The 23,694-nt window shown below is 43.6% G+C and overlaps 1 protein-coding gene across 2 annotated transcripts in view; it reads left to right on the forward strand.

Annotated features, from left to right (window-relative positions):
• Positions 1–23,694, forward strand: part of PRKAR2B (protein kinase cAMP-dependent type II regulatory subunit beta) — a 62,138-nt gene that overhangs the window by 9,593 nt on the left and 28,851 nt on the right. For both annotated transcript variants that reach the window (XM_081330696.1, XM_081330697.1), the window contains exon 2: positions 19,111–19,146. In XM_081330696.1, the coding sequence (XP_081186822.1) occupies positions 19,111–19,146 (36 nt within the window). The remainder of the gene's footprint in view (positions 1–19,110; positions 19,147–23,694) is intronic.

Genomic DNA, 23,694 nt, shown 5'->3' on the forward strand with positions numbered 1-23,694 from the left:
GCTCCTCCTCCTTCTCCTCCTCTTCCTTCTCTTCTCCTCCTCTTCCTCTTCTTCCTTCTCCTCCTCCTCTTCCTCCTCCTTCTGCTCCTCCTCTTTCTTCTCTTCCTCCTCCTCCTCTTCCTTCTTCTCCTCCTTCTTCTTCTTCTCTTCCTTCTCCTCCTGCTCCTGCTCTTCCTTCTCCTCCTCCTCCTCTTCCTCCTCTTCCTTCTTCTTCTCCCCCTCCCCCCTCCCCATTTTACACACCTTAAGGTAGCATAGCTAATGTTCTCACCTCTTGTTTTCCCACAATACCATCCCATCACCATAGCAGAAACCCAGTCGTTCATAACAAAAAGGTACCAGAATCCATGTGTGTCCCCCCCCCCGGATATATTTTCTCCTTATCTGAATTTTTGCTCCTCTCCCCGTTCTGCCCCTGCTGTCCTTTTGAGGCGATATAAGAGTCCTTTTCTATTCCAAATACAGTACATATTTTTAACTGCGGTACGTTTGAATTAACCTGCTAGTAGGCATTTATTGTTACTACGTGCACACTTGCAACAGGACTGCTTTGATTTTTAACCCTGTCATAGACATTAGGGTAGTAGGCATTTTTCTTCCAGCAGAAAAACACAACAAAACAAATTATACAGGAAAGTTACAGATAGGGCAATAAGTCCTCCATAACAGCCCGTTTGATCTAATGGTTAAGGCACCAGGCTAGAAAGTGGGGAACTGTGAGTTCTAGTTCTGCCGCAGCCATGAAAGCCAGCTGGGTGACTTTGGCCCAATCCCCGGGAGACTGTGAGTTCTAGTTCTGCCGCAGCCGTGAAAGCCAGCTGGGTGACTTTGGGCCAATCACCAGGAGACTTTGGGCTGTTTACTGTTAGCTTGCTTGGGGGGGTATTGTTTCTTTTTCCACTGTTAGTCTAAAGTTGGGGTCTGCAAGACATCTGCAAAAAGCCCACCAAGCTCAGAGAGCACCGAGGACCACTGATTTCAATCCTGACATGCAAATATTCTCCTCTTCAATCCCTGTTGAGATACCTTAGACCAGAGGTCCCCCACCTTTTGGGCACCAGGGGCCGGTTCCGTGGAGAGAGGTTTTTCCGCGGACCGGAGGGTGCGCGGTCTTGCGTGCTGCCTGCATCCCGTGGATGGGGCTTTGCTTGTTTGTGTGGACCGGTGGCTGGCATGCCGCGGACCAGTAACGGACTACGGACCGGGGGTTGGGGGACCCCGGCATTAGACATCCTGTTTCTTCTACGCTCTTGTTGAAGCTGTTGACCTCAAGGCAATTTCCATAACACCTAGGAGAGAGGAATGTTTACAGTGACGATCCTACGGTTTGTGGTGTCAGCAGTGGCACCTCACTGTTCCTCTCTTGGTTAGAAAGAGAAGAGGGCAGCAAGAACATCTAGCATGCGAACCAGGCCTGAAGGTAGTTAAAGGGTGCCTGTCCTCAATTTACAACGGTTTGCTTAGTGAGCGTTCAAAGTTACCACGGCTGAAAAATGTGACGGATGACCGTTTTTCCTAGGTGCAGCCTTTGCAGCATCCCCGCGATCATGTGATCAAAATTCAGATACTGGGCAGTTGGTTCATATTTATGATGGTCGCCGTGTCCCGGGGTCATGTGATCCCCTTTGGCGACCTCCTGACAAGCCACGTTTCATTTAACAACCGTGCTGGATTCACTTAACAACCGTGTTACTAACTTAACTGCAGCGATTCAACTTCACAACTGTGGCAAGAAAAGTCGCAGAACGGGACGAAAACTCACTTAACAAACGTCTCACTTAGCATCATGAATTTTCGGCCCCATCGTATTCGTAAGCCGAAGACTTGTCGTTGCTTTTAATGTTGTAATGGCTGATTTCACTCCCTGGAGCCTAATTGATTTTTTGCTCTCCGAGTTTAGGGAAAAAAATAAAAAAAGTCCAGAGACTGGTAGTAAGTTTCCCAATTAACACGTTTTTCTTTTTCTGAAAATGCGTTAAGATTGTGCGCTGCTGCTTACTTCGTGGGATGCCTGGCGACGCATAGACCGACATAAAATTTAAATTGGGCAGAGCAGAGAGGCATTCCTTGTCTGAGACTGCTTCACAGTAACTCATCGCTGAACGAACCATTGTGAGGAGCTAAAAACCCTGTTGTGTTTGTTGACACCTTTGAGATTGCTTGATACCTTGTGATTTATCTGAACTCAGCAATTCTCTCACTCAACAATGTGGAGTAGTAGTAGTAGTAGTAGTAGTAACAGTAGTAGTAATAATAATAATAATAATAATAATAATAATAATAATAATAATAATAATAATAATAATAATAATAATAATAATAATAATAATAATTAGTAGTAGTAGTAGTAGTAGTAGTTGGAAGGGTCCTTAGAGGTCATCTAGTCCAATCCCCTGCTCAGGCAGGAAACCATATACCATTTCAGACAAATGGCTGTCCAATCTCTTCTTAAAAACTTCCAGTGTTGGAGCATTCACAGCTTCTGGGGGCAGGTTGTTCCACTGGTTAATTGTCCTCACTGTCAGGAAGTTTCTCCTTAGTTCTAGGTTAAATCCCAATTTTCCAAAAGAAATGGCCTGTTATTATTCTGACTTTGTTTTGACTCCAAATGTCACATTCAAAATCTATCAATTCTGTTTGCCCCTTTTATCATGGAGAACCAGAGGGACGTTGCTGGCAGGCTTTCGCATATATCAGGGGTCCCCAACCCCTGGGCTGTGTACCACCACCGGTCCACGGCATGCCGGAAACCGGTCTGCGCAAACAAGGGAAAGTCCATCTGTGGGATGCAGGCAGTGCATGAAATCGTTCCCTCTCCAGTCCCCGGGAAAAACCTCTCTCCACGGAACCGGTCCCTGGCGCCCAAAAAGTTGGGGGCCGCTGGCAATACTGGTAGTCCTCGACTTAAGAACAATTTGTTTAGTGACCATTTGAAGATACCCCATCACTGGAAAAAGGGACTTATGACCGTTTTTCACACTTACAACTATTACAGCATCCCCATGGTCACGTGACCAAGATTCGGACGCTTGGCAACTGGTTCATATTTATGACATTTGCAGCGTCCCGAGGGGTCACGTGATCCCCTTTTGCGACTGTCTGACAAGCAAAGTCAATGGGGAAGCCAGATCCGCATAACAACCTTGTTATTAACTTGAGAACTGCAATGATTCCCCTAACAACCGGGGCAAGGAAAGTCGTAAAAGGGGCCAAAACTCACTTAACCAGTGTCTCACTTAACAATGTAAATTTTGGGCTCAGTTACGGTCGTATGTCAAGGACTACCTGTATATCACATTAGAGGGAGAATGTGTGAACTTCCCTCTAATCTTGTGGGTGAGGTATATAGGTTAGTGCAGGGGTCTTCAAACTTGGCCCTTTGATGACTTGTGGACTTCAACTTCCAGAATTCTTCAGCCAGGCATGCTGGCTGAGGAATTCTGGGAATTGAAGTCCACAAGTCATCAAAGGACCCAGTTTGAAGACCCCTCCCAGAATTCCTCAGCCAGCCATGGTGGCTGAGGAATTCTAGGAGTTGAAGTCCACAAGTCATCAAAGGGCCGAGTTTTAAGACCCCTGGGTTAGTGGGTCTGCTGTCCATCAGGCCAAGAGTCTGCTCTGGTTTGGTCTCAGTTCTGGACCCATTATGGACCATGGCATACCTAGATAAGGGGACTGGAGGCTAAAACATATAAGGAACGGTTGCTGGAATTGGGTATGTCTAGTTTAAAGAAGGGACGCTGTGGCTCAGTGGGTTAGGGTGCTGAGCTTGTTGATCGGAAGGTCGGCAGTTTGGCGGGTCGAATCCCGAGTGCCGTGTAACAGAGTGAGCGCCTGTAACTCGTCCCAGCTTCTGCCAACCTAGCAGTTTGAAAGCACGTAAAAATGCAAGTAGAAAAATAGGGACCACTCCGGTGGGAAGGTAACAGCGTTCTGTGCGCCTTTGGCGTCTAGTCATGCCGGCCACATGACCATGGAGATGTCCTCGGACAAGCGCTGGCTCTTCGGCTTTGAAACGGAGATGAGCACCGGCCCCTAGAGTCGGGAACGACTAGCACGCATGTGCGGGGGAACCTTTACCTTTACCTTTTAGTTTAATGAAGAGAAGGACCAGGGGTGACAGCATAGCAGTGTTCCAATATCTCAGGGGCTGCCCCAAAGAAGAGGCAGTCAAGCTATTCTCCAAAGCACCTGAAGGCAGGACAAGAAGCAACGGATGGAAACTAACCAAGGAGAGAAGCAACCTAGAATTAAGGAGAAACTTCCTGACAGAGAACAACCTGCCTCCAGAACCTGTGGATGCTCCAACACAGGAAGTTTTTAAGAAGAGACTAGACAACCATTTATCTGAAATGCTATAGGGTTTCCTGCCTCAGCAGGAGTTTGGACTAGATGACCTCCAAGGTCCTTTCCAACATGATAATGATGATGATGATGATGATGTGAATTTATTTCAGACTAGAACAAAGCCCATGAATGAGTTCTGAGTTTGAACAAGTCTTCATCTCCAGAGCCAAATGCCTCTGCCTTTGGGGATAAAACGCATGCCTTCATCCGACAAATTTTTTTTTTTAAAAAAAGGAAACAATAAAATAAGCACAAATCAAAAATAAAAATAATGAATAAATTAAAAAAAGAAAACCAAAAGCTTAAAGGACAAACTGGACGGACCGCCGTGTCTTTTTCTTGACCTCCGTTTTGGATCTTTCTATTTCCATCCTTATTTATGTCGTTGGGACACTCGGTGCTCGTGCCATTGAGGAGGACAATATCTTCTTGTGCGCTTCCTCCCTGCGCAGCCTGATTTGATATGTATTTCGATAATCTCATTGTTCGCTCATCTTTTCTAGTCTTTACTTGTAAAGAATGGGATGGAACCCATTCATTACTTTGATTACTGCCTTCTGTTCTTTCCCAAGTTCTGCTTTTTTCAAGGCGACAGCCCAGATGTGCACGTTCAGTAGATTTGCATAAAAGCGTAATAATATTTGCTGGGTTTATTTTCGGTTGCTTTCCTAATAATTTCCCCCCCCCCAGCCTGGAATATGGCAATCTTGCACCTTGTCATGCTCCACTAAGATTCTCACTGAGCTGTCTGTTTTATGTCCCAACGGATTTTTTTTTTCCTGATCAGCGACAGTCGCTTTACATCCCATCCATGCCCGTGTAAAATTAATTTTTTTTGCTCAAATGTGCATTATTTTACACTCGCTGTACCTGAATTGATTTGCGATTGGGCTGGTTTTTCCCCACCCAATTTAAATATATTCTTTTGGGGCCTTTCACAAGCTTTTTACCCACTCTAAATAATTCATTTCATTCACAGACCTGGGCATCTTAACTGCTTGTACTCTACATACGACCACAGTTGAACACCCCCCCAAAAAAATTTCCATTGATAAGCAAGATGTCAACACGGCGAACATCGGATGTTTTTGCATTGACAATGTAGCCCTCTTTTCCCCTTTTGCTTTTAAGAGTTAGATGATGCTGGGAGGGGGCGATGTGAATGAGAGTCCAGCTAGACATAACAACACTAAACTTAGTGTGAGAATCAAGGTTACTGAGCCCAGAGCTGATAAAGAATTGGGCTGGAGAACTGGAGAAGAAGCCCGCGCTTCAAGCTAATTGGGGAACGTGATTTATGGCCGTAAATTGGAGGAGGGAATTGTGCTTTGATACTAGGTGCCCGGGGGAGGGGAATTCAGTTTTTTGGCTTCGATTATGCAAGTGCCAATATTCTGCTACTCGAATAAAAGATCCTTTAAGGTAAACAAAGCCTCAAAGTTCTTTTGAAGAGGTTCATCTGTCGGAACCATGACACAAGACAGTTATTAAGTGAGCTTTGCTCCATTTTACAACCATTCCTGCCCCCATTGTTAAGTGAATCACCGCAGTTGATAAACTAGTAACACGGTTGTTAAGTGAATCTGGCTTCCCCATTGATTTAGCAAATCAAGACAGTTGCAAAAGGGGGTCACGTGACCCCAGGACACCGCGACCGTCCTAAATACACGTCCTCCATTTACAACCGTTCATTTAGTGACTGGGCAAAGTTACAACGGCACCGGGAAAAAATGACTTATGACCAATTTTCACACTTCAACCATTGAGGCATCCCCATCGTCATGTAATCAAAATTCAGATTCTTGGCAACTGACTCGCACTTATGACCGTGGCAGTGTTCCCCCACCCCTCCCCGGGTCACATGATCACCTTTTGTGACCCGATAAACAAAATCAACGGGGGGGGGGGAGCCAGATTCACTGAACAGCCGGTTTACTAATTTTTCAGCTGCAGTGATTCACAGAAATACTGGGGGAAGAAGAGTCACAAAATGGAGCAAAACCCACTTAACGAAGGTCTCAGTAACGGAAATTTTGGGCTGCATTGTAAGTCGAGTACTACCTGTGTGAGTCAGTTGCCCAGGGTTTGAATCTTCAGCCCGTGACCCTGGGGATGCTGCAGTGGTCCTAAGTGTGAAAAATCGCCGTAAGTCACTTTTCGCAGAGCTGTTGTAACTTTGAACGGTCCCTAAGTCATGGATTCCCTTGACGTAAGTCAACATCATTTCTGAACCATCTAGAAAGCGTCACCCCTAATGCAGATCCTTGAGGATTTACCTCTAATTTTCTTCCAAGTCGCCTATTTGTTCTTCGCTTTCTCGTTTTTTTAAACCGTTTTAGTAGGCCCTCCTCTTAGCTCATGACCGCTAGGTTTATTTAGGCCGCGCGTTACAGGAGGAACTTGGTCAAAACAATTTTTTAAAATCCATATAAGCCACTTTTAAAAGGTGGGCATATCCAGCTGGCGTTTCAGGTTCCTCATTAACTCCAGGATATCCCACCAGTGGGATTTATCTTTGCCTAATCCTTGCCTTTTTTTTCCCCTTCAGCAAAGTCTGTTCCTTTGTATGCTTAGGTTTTGCCCTTGTTTTTAAATCCTCCCTGTGACTGTGTCCTCCAGTTTGCCTGGAACCAATATGAAACCGATTAGCCTACAATTTCCTGCAGCTCCCCTGGGTCTCTTATTAAAAATTGTTGTCACAGATTGTGCTTTCCAAGCCCGTTGGCACCGAGCCCAATTTGAATAACAACCTGCTTAGGAGATTGACAGTTTCCCATCTGAGTTCCTTAAAGATTTGGGTGCCAACCATTGATAGTTGCTGGTTTGTCTTGGTATCCTAGAACAGGGTTTCTCAGCTGTGACCACTTTAATTCCCAGAATTCACCAACCAAGATCGCTAAGCATTGTCCTAAAATATCTTATTTTCTGTGGGTTGTTAGTGCTCTCTGAGCTTGGTGATTTTTCTTGCAGACGTTTGATTACCATACTAGGTAACGTCATCAGACCGAGAAGGGAGCAGGGGTTTATTCTTGCTCTCTCAGTGTTGGTGGGAATGATCTTGGAGATTCCTTGATTAGGGAGTTGTTGGTAGGGCCACACTTTGAATACGGCATCCAGTTTTGGATGTAAAAAAGATGTTGAGACTCTAGAAAGAGTGCAGAGAAGGGCAACTAAGGTGATCAGGGGACTGGAGGCTAAAACATACAAGGAACGTTTGCTGGAATTGGTTATGTCTAGTTTAATGAAGAGAAGGGTGAGGGGGGACATGATAGCAGTCTTCCAATATCTCAGGGGCTGCCCCAAAGAAGAGGGAGTCCAGCTATTCTCCAAAGCGCCTGAAGGCAGGACAAGAAGCAACGGATGGAAACTAATCAAGGAGAGAACCAATCTAGAAATAATGAGAAATTTCCTGACAGAACAATTAACCAGTGGAACAACCTGCTTCCAGAAGTTGTGAATGCTCCAACACTGCAAGTTTTTAAGAAGAGACTGGACAGCCATTTGTCTGAAATGATATAGGGTTTCCTGACTGAGCAGGGAGTTGGACTAGATGACCTCCAAGGTTACTTCCAATTATTCTATTCTATTCTATTCTATTCTATTCTATTCTATTCTATTCTATTCTATTCTGTAATTCTATTCTATTAATTTTCTATTCTATTCTATTCTATTCTATTCTATTCTATTCTATTCTATTCTATTCTATTCTATTCTATTCTATTCTATTCTGTAATTCTATTCTATTAATTTTCTATTCTATTCTATTCTATTCTGTAATTCTATTCTATTAATTTTCTATTCTATTCTATTCTATTCTATTCTGTAATTCTATTCTATTAATTTTCTATTCTATTCTATTCTATTCTATTCTATTCTATTCTATTCTATTCTATTCTATTATTCTATTCTATTAATTTTCTATTCTATTCTATTCTATTCTATTCTATTCTATTCTATTCTGTAATTCTATTCTATTAATTTTCTATTCTATTCTATTCTATTCTATTCTATTCTATTCTATTCTGTAATTCTATTCTATTAATTTTCTATTCTATTCTATTCTATTCTATTCTATTCTATTCTATTCTATTCTATTCTATTCTATTCTTAATTTTCTATTCTATTCTATTCTATTCTTAGCTTGTTTGTCTAAGTTGGTGATTCCTTAATTGGGATATTGTTTACTTGATCGTTGTTGGTGTTAATGCTCATCTGATTGTGGGTGGGGAAGTGTTTTGGTCTTTTTGTTTCCTTTTAGACTTGTGGATTGTCTCTTTTGAATGGCACGTAGATGTTGTGAATGCTTGTTTTTCAGCATTACTTTCCACACAAACACCCACCTTACCATTTTTTTTTGTACTAAGAACAAATACTTTAGTTTTAGTTTTGTTCATTTCCAATCTTTGAAAAGTTGGCCGGCAAGCAGGGCCAAATGCTATCATTTGATATTAGCTACTGAGAACATTTTGACTTGGTGTTTTTTATAGCATAAAGATATCAGATATAATCTCAAACTATGCAGAATAACCGTATAGTAGTGCCATTCCTTTTTTTTTAAAGCAGGATATTTCATCTTCCCAAGTTCTGAAAATGGCTTGTTAAAAAACTGCAAAAAGCTGTGAATAAAATACAGTAGTTGGGAAGCCTACTTGAAATTGTCTACATTATCCGTATTCAAATACTTGAAGGATTATCCTCGACTTCCGAAGCGTATTGGAACAAAATGTGCTGGATAGGCTGAGCATCTCTTTTATCAAACATAATGTAAACAGTATAATCCTGACCTCTTTCATTAAGCAATCCCACTGAATTTCACGCTTCTTATTCCCAATAAATTAGGGACCGCGCTACAAGCTCGAATTATATTTTAAATTGCTGCAAAGAATGAGGCTCGCTTAATTCCAGATAACTGTTACGTTTCACATTAATTCTGAGCAGTAGCCTGTACGTAAAAATATGCATGCTAAATTTAAACCTGCTACTACACTTTTGACTCTTTAAGAATTCAATGGGAAAGCAATTTTCTTATGGAAAAAAAAAGTCAAAATCTAGTGCTGATAGTACCAGTAAAAAAGTACCGTGGTGAAAACACAAGAACAAACCAATTTTCAAAATTGCCCTTTATCACTAAAGAGTTATAACTTTGGCTTCAGCTGCCTGCCTATAGTACCAATTGTGTACGGCAGGGCCCGGCAAGCTTGGATTTACTCTCTCTCTTAGAAGCAATGGATGCAAAGTAATCAAGGAGAGAAGCAACCTGGAACTAAGGAGAAACTTCCTGACAGTGAGGACAATTAACCAGATGAACTACCTGCCTCCAGCAGCTGTGGATGCTCCAACACTGGAAGTTTTTAAGAAGAGATTGGACAGCCATTTGTCTGAAATGCTATAGGGTTTCCTGCCTGGCCAAGGGGTTGGACTAGAAGACCTCCAAGGTCCCTTCCAACTACTACTACTACTTCTTCTTCTTCTTCTTCTTCTTCTTCTTCTTCTTATTATTATTATTATTATTATTATTATTATTATTATTGTTGTTGTTGTTGTTGTTGTTGTTATTATTATTATTATTATTATTATTATTATTATTATTATTATTATTATTCATCGCACAGTCAGCCAGATGTTCAGACTGGATTTGGCAAGTGAGATACGTTGTGTGCTTGACCAGGGTCTGCACTATTGTCTGGGACGCTACACATCCTCTCCGTGACTGGTTTTCCTAGTTACCTTCTGGGAAGAGGCTTTGTCGTATCCGAAGCAAAACAACTAGATTCTGTAATAGCCTTGCACCGTATAGTATCAAGACTCAAGACTCTTTTTTCCACTATGTATTCTAAATGGTCTGTGATTTGTGTGTGTGTGTGTGTAGTATATATCTTTATATGGGCATCAGAATTTCATTTTTTTAATTGTGCCAGTGTGTGACAATAAACATCTATCCTGTCCTGTCCTGTCCTATTCTGCATTCTATCCTCTCCTCTCCTATATCCTATCCTCTCCTATTCTGTATCCTATTCTATCCTATCCTATCCTATCCTATCCTATCCTATCCTATCCTATCCCTATCCCTATCCCTATCCCTATCCTATCCTCTATTCTATTCTATTCTATTCTATTCTATTCTATTCTATTCTATTCTATTCTATTCTATTCTATTCTATTCTATTCTATTCTATTCTATCCTACATCCTATCCTATCCTATCCTGCATTCTATCCTGCATTCTATCCTATCCTATCCTATCCTATCCTATCCTATCCTATCCTATCCTATCCTATCCTATCCTATCCTATCCTATCCTCTGTTCCATTCTATTCTATTCTATTCTATTCTATTCTATTCTATTCTATTCTATTCTATTCTATTCTATTCTATTCTATTCTATTCTATTCTATTCTATTCTATTCTATTCTATTCTATTCTATTCTACATTCTATCCTATCCTACATCCTATCCTACATCCTATCCTATCCTATCCTATCCTATCCTATCCTATCCTATCCTATCCTATCCTATCCTATCCTATTCAGCATCCTATCCTATCCTATCCTGTCCTATCCCATCTCATCCCATCCCATCCCATCTTATCTTATCTGCTTATTGATGTACACCCCTCTAATCTTTGGCCGCTGATTCTACAGATGACTCGCAATTCAAAATTTCCAGTCTGCGCATTTGCTCGGAAGGGTCCCCCGGAATAGCGAAGGAAACGACGCCTTAATTTAGAAGCTCTTTGGTTTGGGTAGATCTTAAGGAAAAGGTGGCATGCTCATGGGTGCTCGGCTCTTTTGATGACGCACATCGGTCTCCCTGGCAACGAAACAATAGCACACCACAGCCTCTCTGAAAGAGTAAAAGGCCACACTCCCCAAAACACACACCGCGTTGTAGTGCAGCGATCAGACCTGTTAAAATGAGACGTGCCTCCTCCTGCGTTTTATCTCCAGAAAACCACAAATTGTTGGCTTTTTGCTGCTACACTACGAGGCATCCCAACGCAGCTGGAGTCGTTAGCCCTTAAAACTACTCGCCAGCACAGAAATGGGGTGGTAGCATCATTTGGCAAGTCAGTCCTGTAACCAAAGCTGATTTGTCTTTTCTTTTCTTTCGCTATTACATTTCTCTCAGCGCTATGATTCCTTTCCTGGGGTCCAAAACCTTCTCAGGAATGCCAGCGTGTGCGTTGAATTTTTTTTCCCCGTCCCCAAGAGGTTTTTTTTTTATTGAAAAGTTTCAATACATTTTTTTAAAAAGACAAAACCCCTCCCAACCCCCTCCCCTCTCCCCAACCCTCCCCAACACCTCCTTCCCTTCCCCCTCCCCCCTCCCCGAATTCCCAGAGCTCAATAAAGGTAAAGGTTCCCCCGCACATGCGTGCTAGTCGTTTCCGACTCTAGGGGCCGGTGCTCATCTCCGTTTCAAAGCCGAAGAGCCAGCGCTTGTCCAAGGACGTCTCCGTGGTCATGTGGCCGGCATGACTAGCACGGAACGCTGTTACCTTCCCACCGTAGTGGTCCCTATTTGTCTACTTGCATTTTTTTTTACGTGCTTTCGAACTGCTAGGTTGGCAGAAGCTGGGACGAGTAACAGGCGCTCACTCTGCTACGCGGCACTCGGGATTCGACCCGTCAAACTGCCGACCTTCTGATCGACAAGTTCAGCGTCCTAACCCACTGAGCCACCGCGTCCCTTCTAGAGCTCAATACAGGGTATAAAAATACAAGCAATCATAGTCTACCTTATGCCAACAACAATAAAATATTAAATCTATCGCACTTTAACTCTTATAAAATAACTACAAGCAATATAAATATCACATCAGTACTTATTCAAACGCTAGATGAAACTTTTTAGTCCCATATTTATTCTGGATATAATCAATCCATCTTCTCCACTCCACAATATATCTCTGTTGCGATTGATCTTTCAAGTACGCTGAAATCTTTGCCATTTCCGCCAGATTGGAGACTTTTAAAGTCCATTCTTCTATAGTCGGCAGTTCTTCCTTCTTCCAATATTGCGCTACTAAAAGTCTCGCTGCCGTAATTAAGTTCAACATCAGCTTAATGTCCACAGCAGTAGTATCAGTAATAATGCCCAGTAAAAAACAGTTGCGGACAAAACTTTATCCTTTTCTTGAATATCTTTTGCATGTTCCACCAAATTTTAATCCAAAAAGCTTTAACCTTTTTACAGGTCCACCATATATGAAAATACGTTGCATCTTCACCGCCACACCTCCAACATTTGGGCTGGCAGTTCGGATACATACTTGCTAATTTTTTAGGATTTATTGCCACCTATAAAACATTTTATAAAAGTTCTCTCTTAAGTTTTGAGCCTCCGTAAACTTTACATTTCTCGTGCCTATCAGCAGAGGAGGAAGGTTCCAAGGAAGAAAAGAATATATATTTTGCTGGTTTCTCCTGCCCTCTTAGCGAAGGCTGGAATGGCCTGGATTTAAATCTTATTTCAGTCTTAGTATGTGAATTTGGACCAGACCCTGTCTTTCTGTGCAATTAATTTAACGGGGTTGCGGTTAGGAAAGATCTGGGGTAAAGAAACCAGTCCCAGGGGTTTTAAAGTCATTGGGGGAAGGGGCAATAATCAATGCAATTGAAAAAAAAAGCGAATTAAAACTGTTCTCGACTGAAAATACGGAGCACCCAGGGGTTGGAACGGCCTTCAACTAAGCACAAAACACACTTACTGCACCATCTATACTGCTGGATTTTATAAACAAAAGTCAACATGACATGCTACAAAAAATAGTTTTGTTAATTTGCATGTCATTTAGTATTGGAATAAAAGAATAACAGAATTGGAAGGGACCTTGGGGGGGGGTGGGGGTCATCAAGTCCAACCCCCTGGCTCAAGTAGGGGATCCTATACCAATTCAGACAAACGGTTGTCCAATCTCTTCTTAAAAGCCTCCAGCGATGGAGCAGCCACATGTTCTGGAGGCGAGCCGTTCTTCCGATTAATTGATACAGAATACCAGAGTTGGAAGGGTACCCTGAAGGTCATCTAGTCCAACCCCCTGCTCAGGCAGGAAACGCGATACCATTTCAGACAAATGGCTGTCCAGTCTCTTCTTAGAAGCCTCCGGTGTGGAATACAGGCAGTCCTCAACTTACAAAAAAGTTCATTTAGCGATCGTTCAAGCTTAAAACGGCACTGGGAAAAAGTGACTTACGACCACTTTTCACACTTAACGACCTTTGTAGCATGCTTGGTGTGATCCAAATTCAGATGCTTGGCAGGTGGTTTATACTTCGCACGTCTGTTTGTAGGTGGTGCCTTGCCTCTGCGGTGGCTAAGAAATGTTATCCGAGTGGTCTCTGGGTGGCTTTTTCAGGCTACCTGTCAAAGGCCTGGGGCGGTTGTTCCTTCTGGCGCTTTCTGCGGAAAGAAAAGGCTTTAAAATCGGGTGGGGGAAAATGGTGGAGTTGAAGTAGGTGTTTGATATCTGAAACCCTTTCTGTAAAATCTTGGGCTGAGATGGGCGATGACCCAGTGGAAAACCTTGCACGGAAGCACTTCGGAATCGCTCTTCATCTGTTATTTTTGTATCCCAAACCTAATTTTCTGCCCTAATCGGAAAGCTCCCTGCTAGAGTTACCTGGAATTCAGAACTGACAGACTTTTGCCTTTCCTCCCTCCCTCCCTCCCTCCTTTTCCTTCCTTCCTTCCTTCCTTCCTTCCTTGCCTCCCTCCCTCCTTCCTTCTTTCCTTCCTTCCTTCCCTCCCTCCCTCCTTCCTTTTCGTTCCTCCCTCCCTCCCTCTTTCCTTCCTTCCCTCCCTCCCTCTTTCCTTCCTTCCCTCCCTCCCTCCTTCCTCTTCCTTCCTTCCTTCCCTCCCTCCCTCTTTCCTTCCTTCCCTCCCTCCCTCCTTCCTCTTCCTTCCTTCCTTCCTTGCCTCCCTCCCTCCTTCCTTCTTTCCTTCCTTCCTTTCCTCCCTCCTTCCTTTTCCTTCCTCCCTCCCTCTTTCCTTCCCTCCCTCCTCCCTTCCTTTTCCTTTCTTCTCTTTCCTTCCCTCCCTCCCTCCCTTTTCCTCCCTCCCTCCCTCCCTCCTTCCTTTTCCTTCCTTCCTTCCCTCCTTTCTTCCTCATCCATCCATCCTTCCTTCCTCCCTTCCTTCCTCATCCTTCCTTCCTTCCTTCCTTCCTCCCTCCTTCCTTTTCCTTCCTTCCCTCCTTCCTTCCTCATCCTTCCTTCCTTCCTCCCTCCCTTCCTCCCTCCCTCCCTCCCTCCCTCCTTCCTTTTCCTTCCTTCCTTGCCTCCTTTCTTCCTCATCCATCCTTCCTTCCTTCCTTCCTCCCTCCCTCCTTCCTTTTCCTTCCTTCCCTCCTTTCTTCCTCATCCTTCCTTCCTTCCTTCCTTCCTTCCTTCCCTCCTTCCTTTTCCTTCCTCCCTCCCTCCCTCTTTCCTTCCTTCCCTCCCTCCCTCTTTCCTTCCTTCCCTCCCTCCCTCCTTCCTCTTCCTTCCTTCCTTCCTTCCTTCCTTCCTTGCCTCCCTCCCTCCTTCTTTCCTTCCTTCCTTTCCTCCCTCCCTTCCTTCCTTCCTCCCTCCCTCCCTCCCTCCCTCCTTCCTTTTCCTTCCTTCCTTCCCTCCTTTCTTCCCCTTCCTTCCTTCCTTCCTTCCTTCCTTCCTTCCTTCCTTCCTTCCTTCCTTCCTTCCTTCCTTCCCTCCCTCCCTCCCTCCCTCCCTCCCTCCCTGTGACACAACAGGTATGACAATTGTCTTTCTTCATTCCTGTTCTGAACTGTTTTGGTTTCTCTTTTTAGACACTTTTAGTTTACTCCCCCTTTTTGAGGTGTGGAGTTTGGGTCGACCGGTCAGATTCTGTCCAAGATGTTAGAAGATTGGAAAAAAAACAACAACCACCTATTATTCTCGGGCTTCTGTTTTAACACAGAGCTTGAATTGGAGACATTCCCCTTTTTTACGATTTTAGGATTGAACTGGTCTCGTTTCCGAAGCATGAATGCAGGGGATATTCGTCCTTTTTTTTAAACAGGGCCCTTCTTTGTGGTTCTTCTCAGCAGGACACAAAGCAATACCCGTGAGCCGAAATGTGTTGTTTTCCACACACAACTGTCATTGTTATATATTGTGTTGAGTGATTAGCTTACAAGGTGGAAGCTGTTCGGAAGAAAATAACTGCCTTTCCTACTACAGCTTCTTAATTCCTTTCAGATTATATCTGAAGCTGCTGGTTTGATTAATATTGAACTTCACTTATTGTGGCTACCTCAATCATCCAACTCCAAGTCCAGTTTTCGAAACATAGTCACGGGTCAGTTCAGGGCCCGGCTGTGGCTGTCGATTTGTGAAATCACAGCTGTGACTTGATGGTCGGCCCTAAAAGGACCCATTTCACAGAAAGGCAGAATGCAGAAGGTCAGAAGACAAATGACAGGTGGTCCTCGCGTTACGAATAGAATTGAGCCCAAAGTTTTTACGTCGCCAAGTGAAACATCTGTTAAGTGAGTTTGTCCCATTTTACAGCCTTTCTTGCCGCAGTTGTTAAGTGAATCGCTGCAGTTGTTAAGTTAGTAACACGGTCATTAAGTGAATCCGGATTCCCCATTGATTTTGCTTGCTAGAAGGTTGCAAAAGGGGATCACGTGACCCCGGGACATGGCGATCGTCATAAATGTGAGTCAGTTGCCAAGCGTCTGAATTTTGACGGATGCTGCCACACTCATAAGTGTGCAAAAATGGCCATCAGTTACTTCTTCAATGCCGCGGTCACTAAACAAACTGTGGTAAGTTGAGGACAAGCTGCAGATGCACGGCAACATCACAGTGGAAATTCTGCCCCATGACTGCATCATGACATTCATTGCACACCAACACATCGGCCCTGCAGTGTGGCCTTTGACGTTCTGCCTTTTTTTTTTTGGGCAAAATCTCAGCTTTTCACAAATGATCCGGTGGGCACGGCGGAGCGCCGTGGCGCTTATCCCCATCTAAATCGCACGTTTTTTGAACAAGCTGGCCTGGTCTGACGGGATGGGGTTGGGTTTTTAAAACTAGTTTTAATTTTAGTATGGATTGATTTTATGGGCATGATGTTTAATGGCTTTTTAATTTTTGTATTCGATTTTTACTGTGTATTGCCCTGTTCACCGCTCTGAGTCCTTCGGGAGAAGGGCGGTATAGAAATCAAATTATTAAATTAAATTAAATTAAAGTTAACCAAGACACAATCTTTGTGGCAGTGTCTGTTTTCAGTTTAATAGTTTGCAATAATTAATGCAATTAATTCATGAAGTAATGCAATAAACCAGCACCCACCCTCCCACCCCCAAACCTTTTGGGGCACCAGGGACCGGTTCCGTGGAGAGAGGTTTTTCCGCGGATCGGAGAGTGCGTGTTTTTGTGTGCTGCCAGCATCCCGCCGGTGGGGCTTTTGCTTGTTTGTGCGGATCGGTGCTGGTCCGTGGCCCGGAGATTGGGGACCCCTGCAACAAACCTATAAGCACCATCTACTTTGAGGAATGTAGTGAAGAGACATTTGGGAACCTCTGATCAGAACAAGCCAACAAACAGGAGGGCAAAGTAGAAAGAGTGAGCTTTGCCTGCTTGCTGAGCAACATGGTCTGAGCAGAATCGGCTTAAAGCTGCAACCGGTTCATGGATCAGATCATTAGCCAGCAAGTGGATTTGCTTCCTCGGCCGACAGTTGAATCTCTGCTTGGTTGAAAACACTCAAGAGATCGCTTGCCTAGATTAGAAGTTCCAGTGCAGACAGGAGTGAACCTCCGAATAACAGAGTTGGAAGGGACCTTGGAGGTCTTCTAGTCAAACCCCCTGCTGAAGCAGGAGACCCCTTTCAGACAAAATGGCTGTCTGGTCTCTTCTTAAAAGCCTCCAGTGATAGAGCACCCACAACAGGGCTCTTTAAACCTGGCCCTTTTAGGACTTGTGGACTTCAACTCCCAGAATTCCTCAGCCAGGCACACTGGCTGAGGAATTCTGGGAGTTGAAGTCCACAAGTCCGAAAAGGGCCAAGTTCGAAGACCCCTGACCCACAACTTCCGAAGGCAAGTTGTTCCGCTGGTTAATTGTTCTATCTGTCAGGAAATTTCTCCTCAGTTCTAGATTGCTTCTCTCCTTGATTAGTTTCTATCCGTTGCTTCTTCTCCTGCCTTCAGGTCCTTTGGAGAATAGGTGGAAACACACACACACACACACACGCACACACACGCACACACACACACTTCATTCTGAAATTGAAGTAACAAAACAAGATATTCTAAGATTAGCAATTCAACAGCTTCTCAAGTCAGCTCCTGAAGGTTCTTCAGCTCCCAAATTGCTGAAGTCCTAGCGAAAATATGTAAGCTGTCACTCAGATCAGTGCCATAGGATTGGAAGGTAGTAAGCATAATCCATCATTAAAAAAAGAGTCTAGGGAGAATTGGAAGACAATAAACCAGAGTTTAACCTTTGTTCCAGGCAAACTGATGGAAACAATAGCCAAAAAGAGAAATGTAGGGACAGAACACAAAAGGCCCTACTAAAGAAGTATTTGTTTGAAACGGTATAGGGTGGGGGTAGGCAACCTCGGCTCTTTTATGACTCTTGGACTTCAACTCCCAGAATTCCTGAGCCAGCCTGGCTCAGCTTGGAAACCTCTCCCTTTCCCCTCAGCGTGGCTGGCTCAGGGATTCTGGGAGTTGAAGTCCACAAGTCATAAAAGAGCCAAGATTGCCTACCCCTGGCCTAGGCTTAGGCTGCTTTATGACTCATGGACTTCAACTCCCAGAATTCCTGTGCCAGCATGGCTCAGCTTGGAAACCTCTCCCTTTCCCCTCAGCGTGGCTGGCTCAGGAATTCTGGGAGTTGAAGTCCACAAGTCATAAAGCAGCCTAGGCCTAGGCCAGGGGTAGGCAACCTTGGCTCTTTTATGCCTTGTGGACTTCAACTCCCAGAATTCCTGAGCCGGCATGGCTCAGCTTGGAAACCTCTCCCTTTCCCCTCAGCGTGGCTGGCTGAGGAATTCTGGGAGTTGAAGTCCATGAGTCATAAAAGAGCCAAGGTTTCCTGCCTGAGCAGGGGGTTGGACTAGATGACCTCCAAAGTCCCTTCCAACATTTTTTATCATCATCATCATCATCATCATCGACAACTGTGTTACTAACTTAACAACTGGAGTGGTTCACTTAACAGTTGTGGCAAAAAAAGTCGTAAAATGGGGCAAAACTCACTTAACAAATTCCTCACTTAGCAACATAAATTTTGGGCTCCATTGTTGAGGACTGCCTGGATGTAGTTTTCCAATCTTAGGATGGGTTTTTGAGACAGGCAGTTTGTGTTGGAGGCAAAGGGCTGATTGATTGTTCTACATTTCAATTAAAACTTATGCACATAAAAGTGAAAGGAATGACATTTTCAAATTTTGTGAAGGAATAGGGTTTCGTTCCGAAGACCAGGAACGGTTGCTGTTGCTTGGAGAGATAAAAGAGAAGTGAACATCAAAGTGGAATTTTAATATTTGATTTTCTGTTCCTCCCTTTCTTCCCCTTGTTACTTTTTTCTCATTCCTTTGAATTTATTATTTTTCCCCACCCAAAAAATCAGTTGGAACAATTGCATTCCAGGCGGGACTTTAAATTTTAGCAGCCATTTATGGAGATGAATTGCGATAATTATAATTTATGAAAAACCGCGTTCACATAGCTTGGAAAACTGCACGTGTATTTTTTACTTTGAAAGTGACTAATGCCCTGTCTGTTGTCTTTCCTTTCTTTTAGCTCCTGTGATTAACCGGTTTACGAGACGAGCGTCAGGTCAGTTCCTAAATTTTAATATTCCATCAGTTGATTACTGAAACATTGTTATTTGTCATTTAAGGTTAATGTTTTTATTGCAGATACTGTAAAAGCCCTTACATTCCCACGTTTTGAAAATGTAATTATCTGTTGCACTTTTTTTAAAAAAAGAGGGGAGAACACCCCCAAAATAGCTGCATTGCAATAATATCAAATAAACATTTTATAAACATAAAGAAGATACTTTCTTCAACTAAGTGGGGTTAAGGATTTTGAATTTACTACTATGAATCTAGAACAGAGAAAAAAAAAGAACAGAATATTGGTCAAGTGTGATTGGACACACAAGGAATTTGTCTCCGGTGCAGAAGCTCTCAGTGTACAAAAAAACAACCAAGTAATAAAAGATTTAAATAAGACAATATAATAACACTCCTGGTCTCATTATATATACATTTCTGTTCAATAAAAATTTATATTCCCATATAGGTGGTGCACCCAGGCCGTCTCCCTTATGCAGATAAAAACCTACTGCAAGGGGTCTTCAAACCTGGCCCTTTGATGACTTGTGGACTTCAACTCCCAGAATTCCTCAGCCAGACATGCCTGGCTGAGGAATTCTGGGAGTTGAAGTCCACAAGTCATCAAAGGGCCAGGTTTGAAGACCCCTGACCTACTGCAACTTTATTCTGCAAATAATCTATTATTTATTGCATGGTTCATATTTTGCCTGCCTTTTAGGAGCTCAAACCAGCATACGCGATTGCTCCTTTCTCTTATTCCCCCCCCCCCCAGGTTTTGAGGTAGGTTGGGTTGAGAAAGAGTGGCTGACTTAAAAGTCACCCTGTGTCAGCCTCACTAGGTAGAGAAGACCAGGGAATCAACGCTACAACTTACCTTTATTGAGACTGCTAAAATAACAGAAGATTGAGCTATTCTCCAAAGCGCCCGAAGGCAGGACAAAAAGCAACGGATGGAAACTAACCAAAGAGAGAAGCAACCTGGAACTAAGGAGAAATTTCCTGACACTTGGAACAAGGGACCAGTGGAACAACCTGCCTCCACTCTCTTCTAAAAAACTTCCGGTGTTGGAACATTCACCACTTCTGGAGGCAGGTTGTTCCGCTGGTTAATTGTTCTCACTGCCAGGAAATTTCTCCTTAATTCCAGGTTGCTTCTCTCCTTGATTAGTTTCCATTCGTTGCTTCTTGTCCTGCCTTCAGGTGCTTTGGAGAATAGCTTGACTCCCTCTTCTTTGGGGCAGCTCCTGAGAGATTGGAAGACTGCTGTCTTGTCCCCCCTCGTCCTTCTCTTCATTAGACTGTTGTTGTTAGCTGCGAAGTCGTGTCCGACCCATCGCGACCCTATGGACAATGTTCCTCCAGGCCTTCCTGTCCTCTACCATCTTCTGGAGTCCATTTAAGCTCACGCCTCCTGCTTCAGTGACTCCATCCAGCCACCTCATTCTCTGTCGTCCCCTTCTTCTCTTGCCCTCAATCTTTCCCAGCATGAGGCTCTTCTCCAGTGAGTCCTTCCTTCTCATTAGGTGGCCAAAGTATTTGATTTTTAGCTTCAGGATCTGGCCTTCTAAAGAGCAGTCAGGGTTGATCTCCTCTAGGACTGACTGGTTTGATCGCCTTGCAGTCCAAGGGACTCGCAAGAGTCTTCTCCAGCACCATAGCTCAAAGGCCTCAATTCATTAGACTAGACATACCCAATTCCAGCAACCATTCCTTATATCTTTTAGCCTTCAGTCCCCTGATCCTCTTTGTTGCTCTTCTCTGCACTCGTTCTAGAGTCTCAACATCTTTTTTACATCGTGGTGACCAAAACTGGATGCAGTATTCCAAGTGTGGTCTTAGCAAGGCATTTTAAAGTGGTAGTAACACTTCACATGATCTTGATTCTGTGGCCTAGATTAGATGGCCTAGATATTGATATTTGAATATAAATCCTTTTAACATTTATATTTTATTGTGTTTATGTTAATAGATATTGGTAGTCCATGCATGATATGTCATACGATAATAAATAAACGGGAACGGCATTCATTTTTAATTAGCAAGAAGATAAAGTTTGACTAGAAGTAAGCAAGTCTTGAAAGATGGAATTTCAGCTTGGAATGGAGCTTTTGCTAAATTCTTGGTTGGGAGTACAGGGGGTCCTCGATCTACGACCACAGTGGAGCCCAAAATGTCTGTTGCTAACATGAGACATTTGTTAAGTGAGTTTTCTCCCATTTCACGACCTTTCTTGCCACGGTTGTTAAGTGAATCACTGCAGTTGTTAAGTTAGTATCACGGTTGTTAAGTGATTGCGCCTTCCCCGTTGACTTTTCCTGTCGGAAGGTCGCAAAAGTGGATCACAGGACCCCGGGACACGGCCACCGTCATAAATATGAGTCAGTTGCCAAGCGTCTGAATTTTGACCACGTGACCGCGAGGATGCTGCAACGGTTGTAACTCTGAAAAGTGGTCCTAAGTCACTTTTTTCTGTGCTGTGGTAACTTTGAACGGTCACTGAATTGTTGTAAGTCCATAGACGCCACCTAAATGGGCAAAAGGCCCCCCAAATCCAAAACTCAGACTCTTTGCCTTCTGAACTTATTACTCACAGATATTATTCTTACGATTGAAAGTTTCAGACGGCCAAAATTCTTCTCTTTTTTTCTCTCCACTCTATTAGATTCATGTTTAAGGACGGCCTGCTTCATCCTGGCAGAAATTACCAATTAAATAGCACCTGCTGACAATAATGTGGGGCGTTAATTATTTAGCAGATAATCCAGTCAGCGTGCTGTGACTATTAACACACATATATAATCAATGCTGGTTACATCTTTATCTTTTAACCAGGGCGCCGTCCTTTTTGGCAGCAGACTTGCCAACATCCCCCTCCCCCTCCTCCTAGGCTTATTAAATGTGGGGAAGGGACCGTGGGTCGTTAGGAGAAGAGTTTCAAATTGTGCCGTGCCCTGGTCTCCTGGATCCCTCCCTCTAACAAAGATTTTCCCCCCCACACACACACCCCACGATGGGTAGCCAAGTCGTTTACTTAGATCAGTGTTTCTCAACGTTGGCGACTGGAAGATGGGTGGACTACAACTCCCAGAATTCCCCCGGCCAGTAAGATTCAGCTTCATGCTGACTTCCCCCTCTAGTCCACCCTCTAGTGAAGATGGTTAAAAGATCAAGATGGTACATGCTTTGTTTTTGTCAGCTGCGGTTTTGAATTATCGATCCCGGTTACGGGAAACGCCGAATTGTTGGTTTTTTTTCTAACGTGTTCCAGTTTTTGAAATAGGTTAAAAAAAAAAAGGTCCTGGTTCAGAGCAAGCCTAAATGGTGCTGGCCAGCTGAGCGGACAGGGTATGTGTCAGAATCATTCAAGATGGCAGGGTATGGCATTGTGATGGGAGGCAGGGCAATGACGTTATCTGGGTAGATAAAGGAGGGAGAGAATGAGGCGGAGTCAAAAGAGGAATCAGCCTAGAATCCCTGCATAGCCAGCAGTGGGCTATGTCCAGCCTTCCTTGGATTCTGTGGACTCTTACCTAATTCCAGGCAGGTGCCGACTGTTTTAAGAAGATCTCTGTGCATAGGCTGCTTAGCAATAAATCGGTTGGCTGGGGAATTCTGGGAGTTGAAGTCCCAAAGCCTCAAAGCTACCAAGGTCGGACATCCCTACCACAGACTGTTCTGTATAGACCCCATCAGGGACCTTATTAGGTAGAAGGCAGGAAACGTTCCTATTAGCCGGTGTCCATCTGTACCATAAAATTACATGGATTGTGGCTATGTGGAAGAATCTTGAGAAGAACATCACAGTAGGAGCTGAAGAATTAACTGAAACCCTTAATACCCCCAAGAGTTTAATGCACCGAATAAAACAAAGAACAATTAATATTCAGCAGTAGGGAGAACACATTAGAGCAATTTAAGTAGGACGTTTTCAAATTAGGTAAAGTATGTTCTGTACAGAAATAGAATTTTTTCCTCTAGAGAAAGGGTATGATGTGCTTGTAGGACATAAAAATAAAAAATTTAATCTTTTATATCTGACTTGGGATCTGACTTGGCTGTGAAAGCTTCTCCCAAGTTACCCTAGTCTTTTTGACTGGTAATTACTTCCATCCAAATTCCAGATATTTTTTTAACAAACTGGGGGTGGGGGATTTTTGAACTGGGAACATCTCCAGAGAGAACAATTGAGAACGTCCAGCAGCACTTCAGCTGTGTTTTTCTATTAGTTCCTTCCTGCTGACTGGCAACTTGCTGCAGCTCTCTTAAACATGTGTTGTGTGAACATGTGTTGGGCATGTCTAGGGGTTACCCGATGCCTGTGGAGATTCTCAGTCATCCAGGTCACGGGTATCCCAAAGGTACCATCAGGACACGATTCAGCGACCCATCTGCATTTTAAAGATTGCGAAGGCCACATTCTGGACAGAGAGGACCATTGGTTTGAAAGAGGGTCAAAAGAGATTAGATAACCTTTATTGTCATTTTTTCCCCTGGGGGCACAGTGGCACACATTAAAAATGAAATTTAGTTGCTTCCTCTCAAA

This window comes from Vipera berus (genome assembly GCF_964194415.1).
Source record: "Vipera berus genome assembly, chromosome: 6".
Classification (NCBI taxonomy): domain Eukaryota; kingdom Metazoa; phylum Chordata; class Lepidosauria; order Squamata; family Viperidae; genus Vipera; species Vipera berus.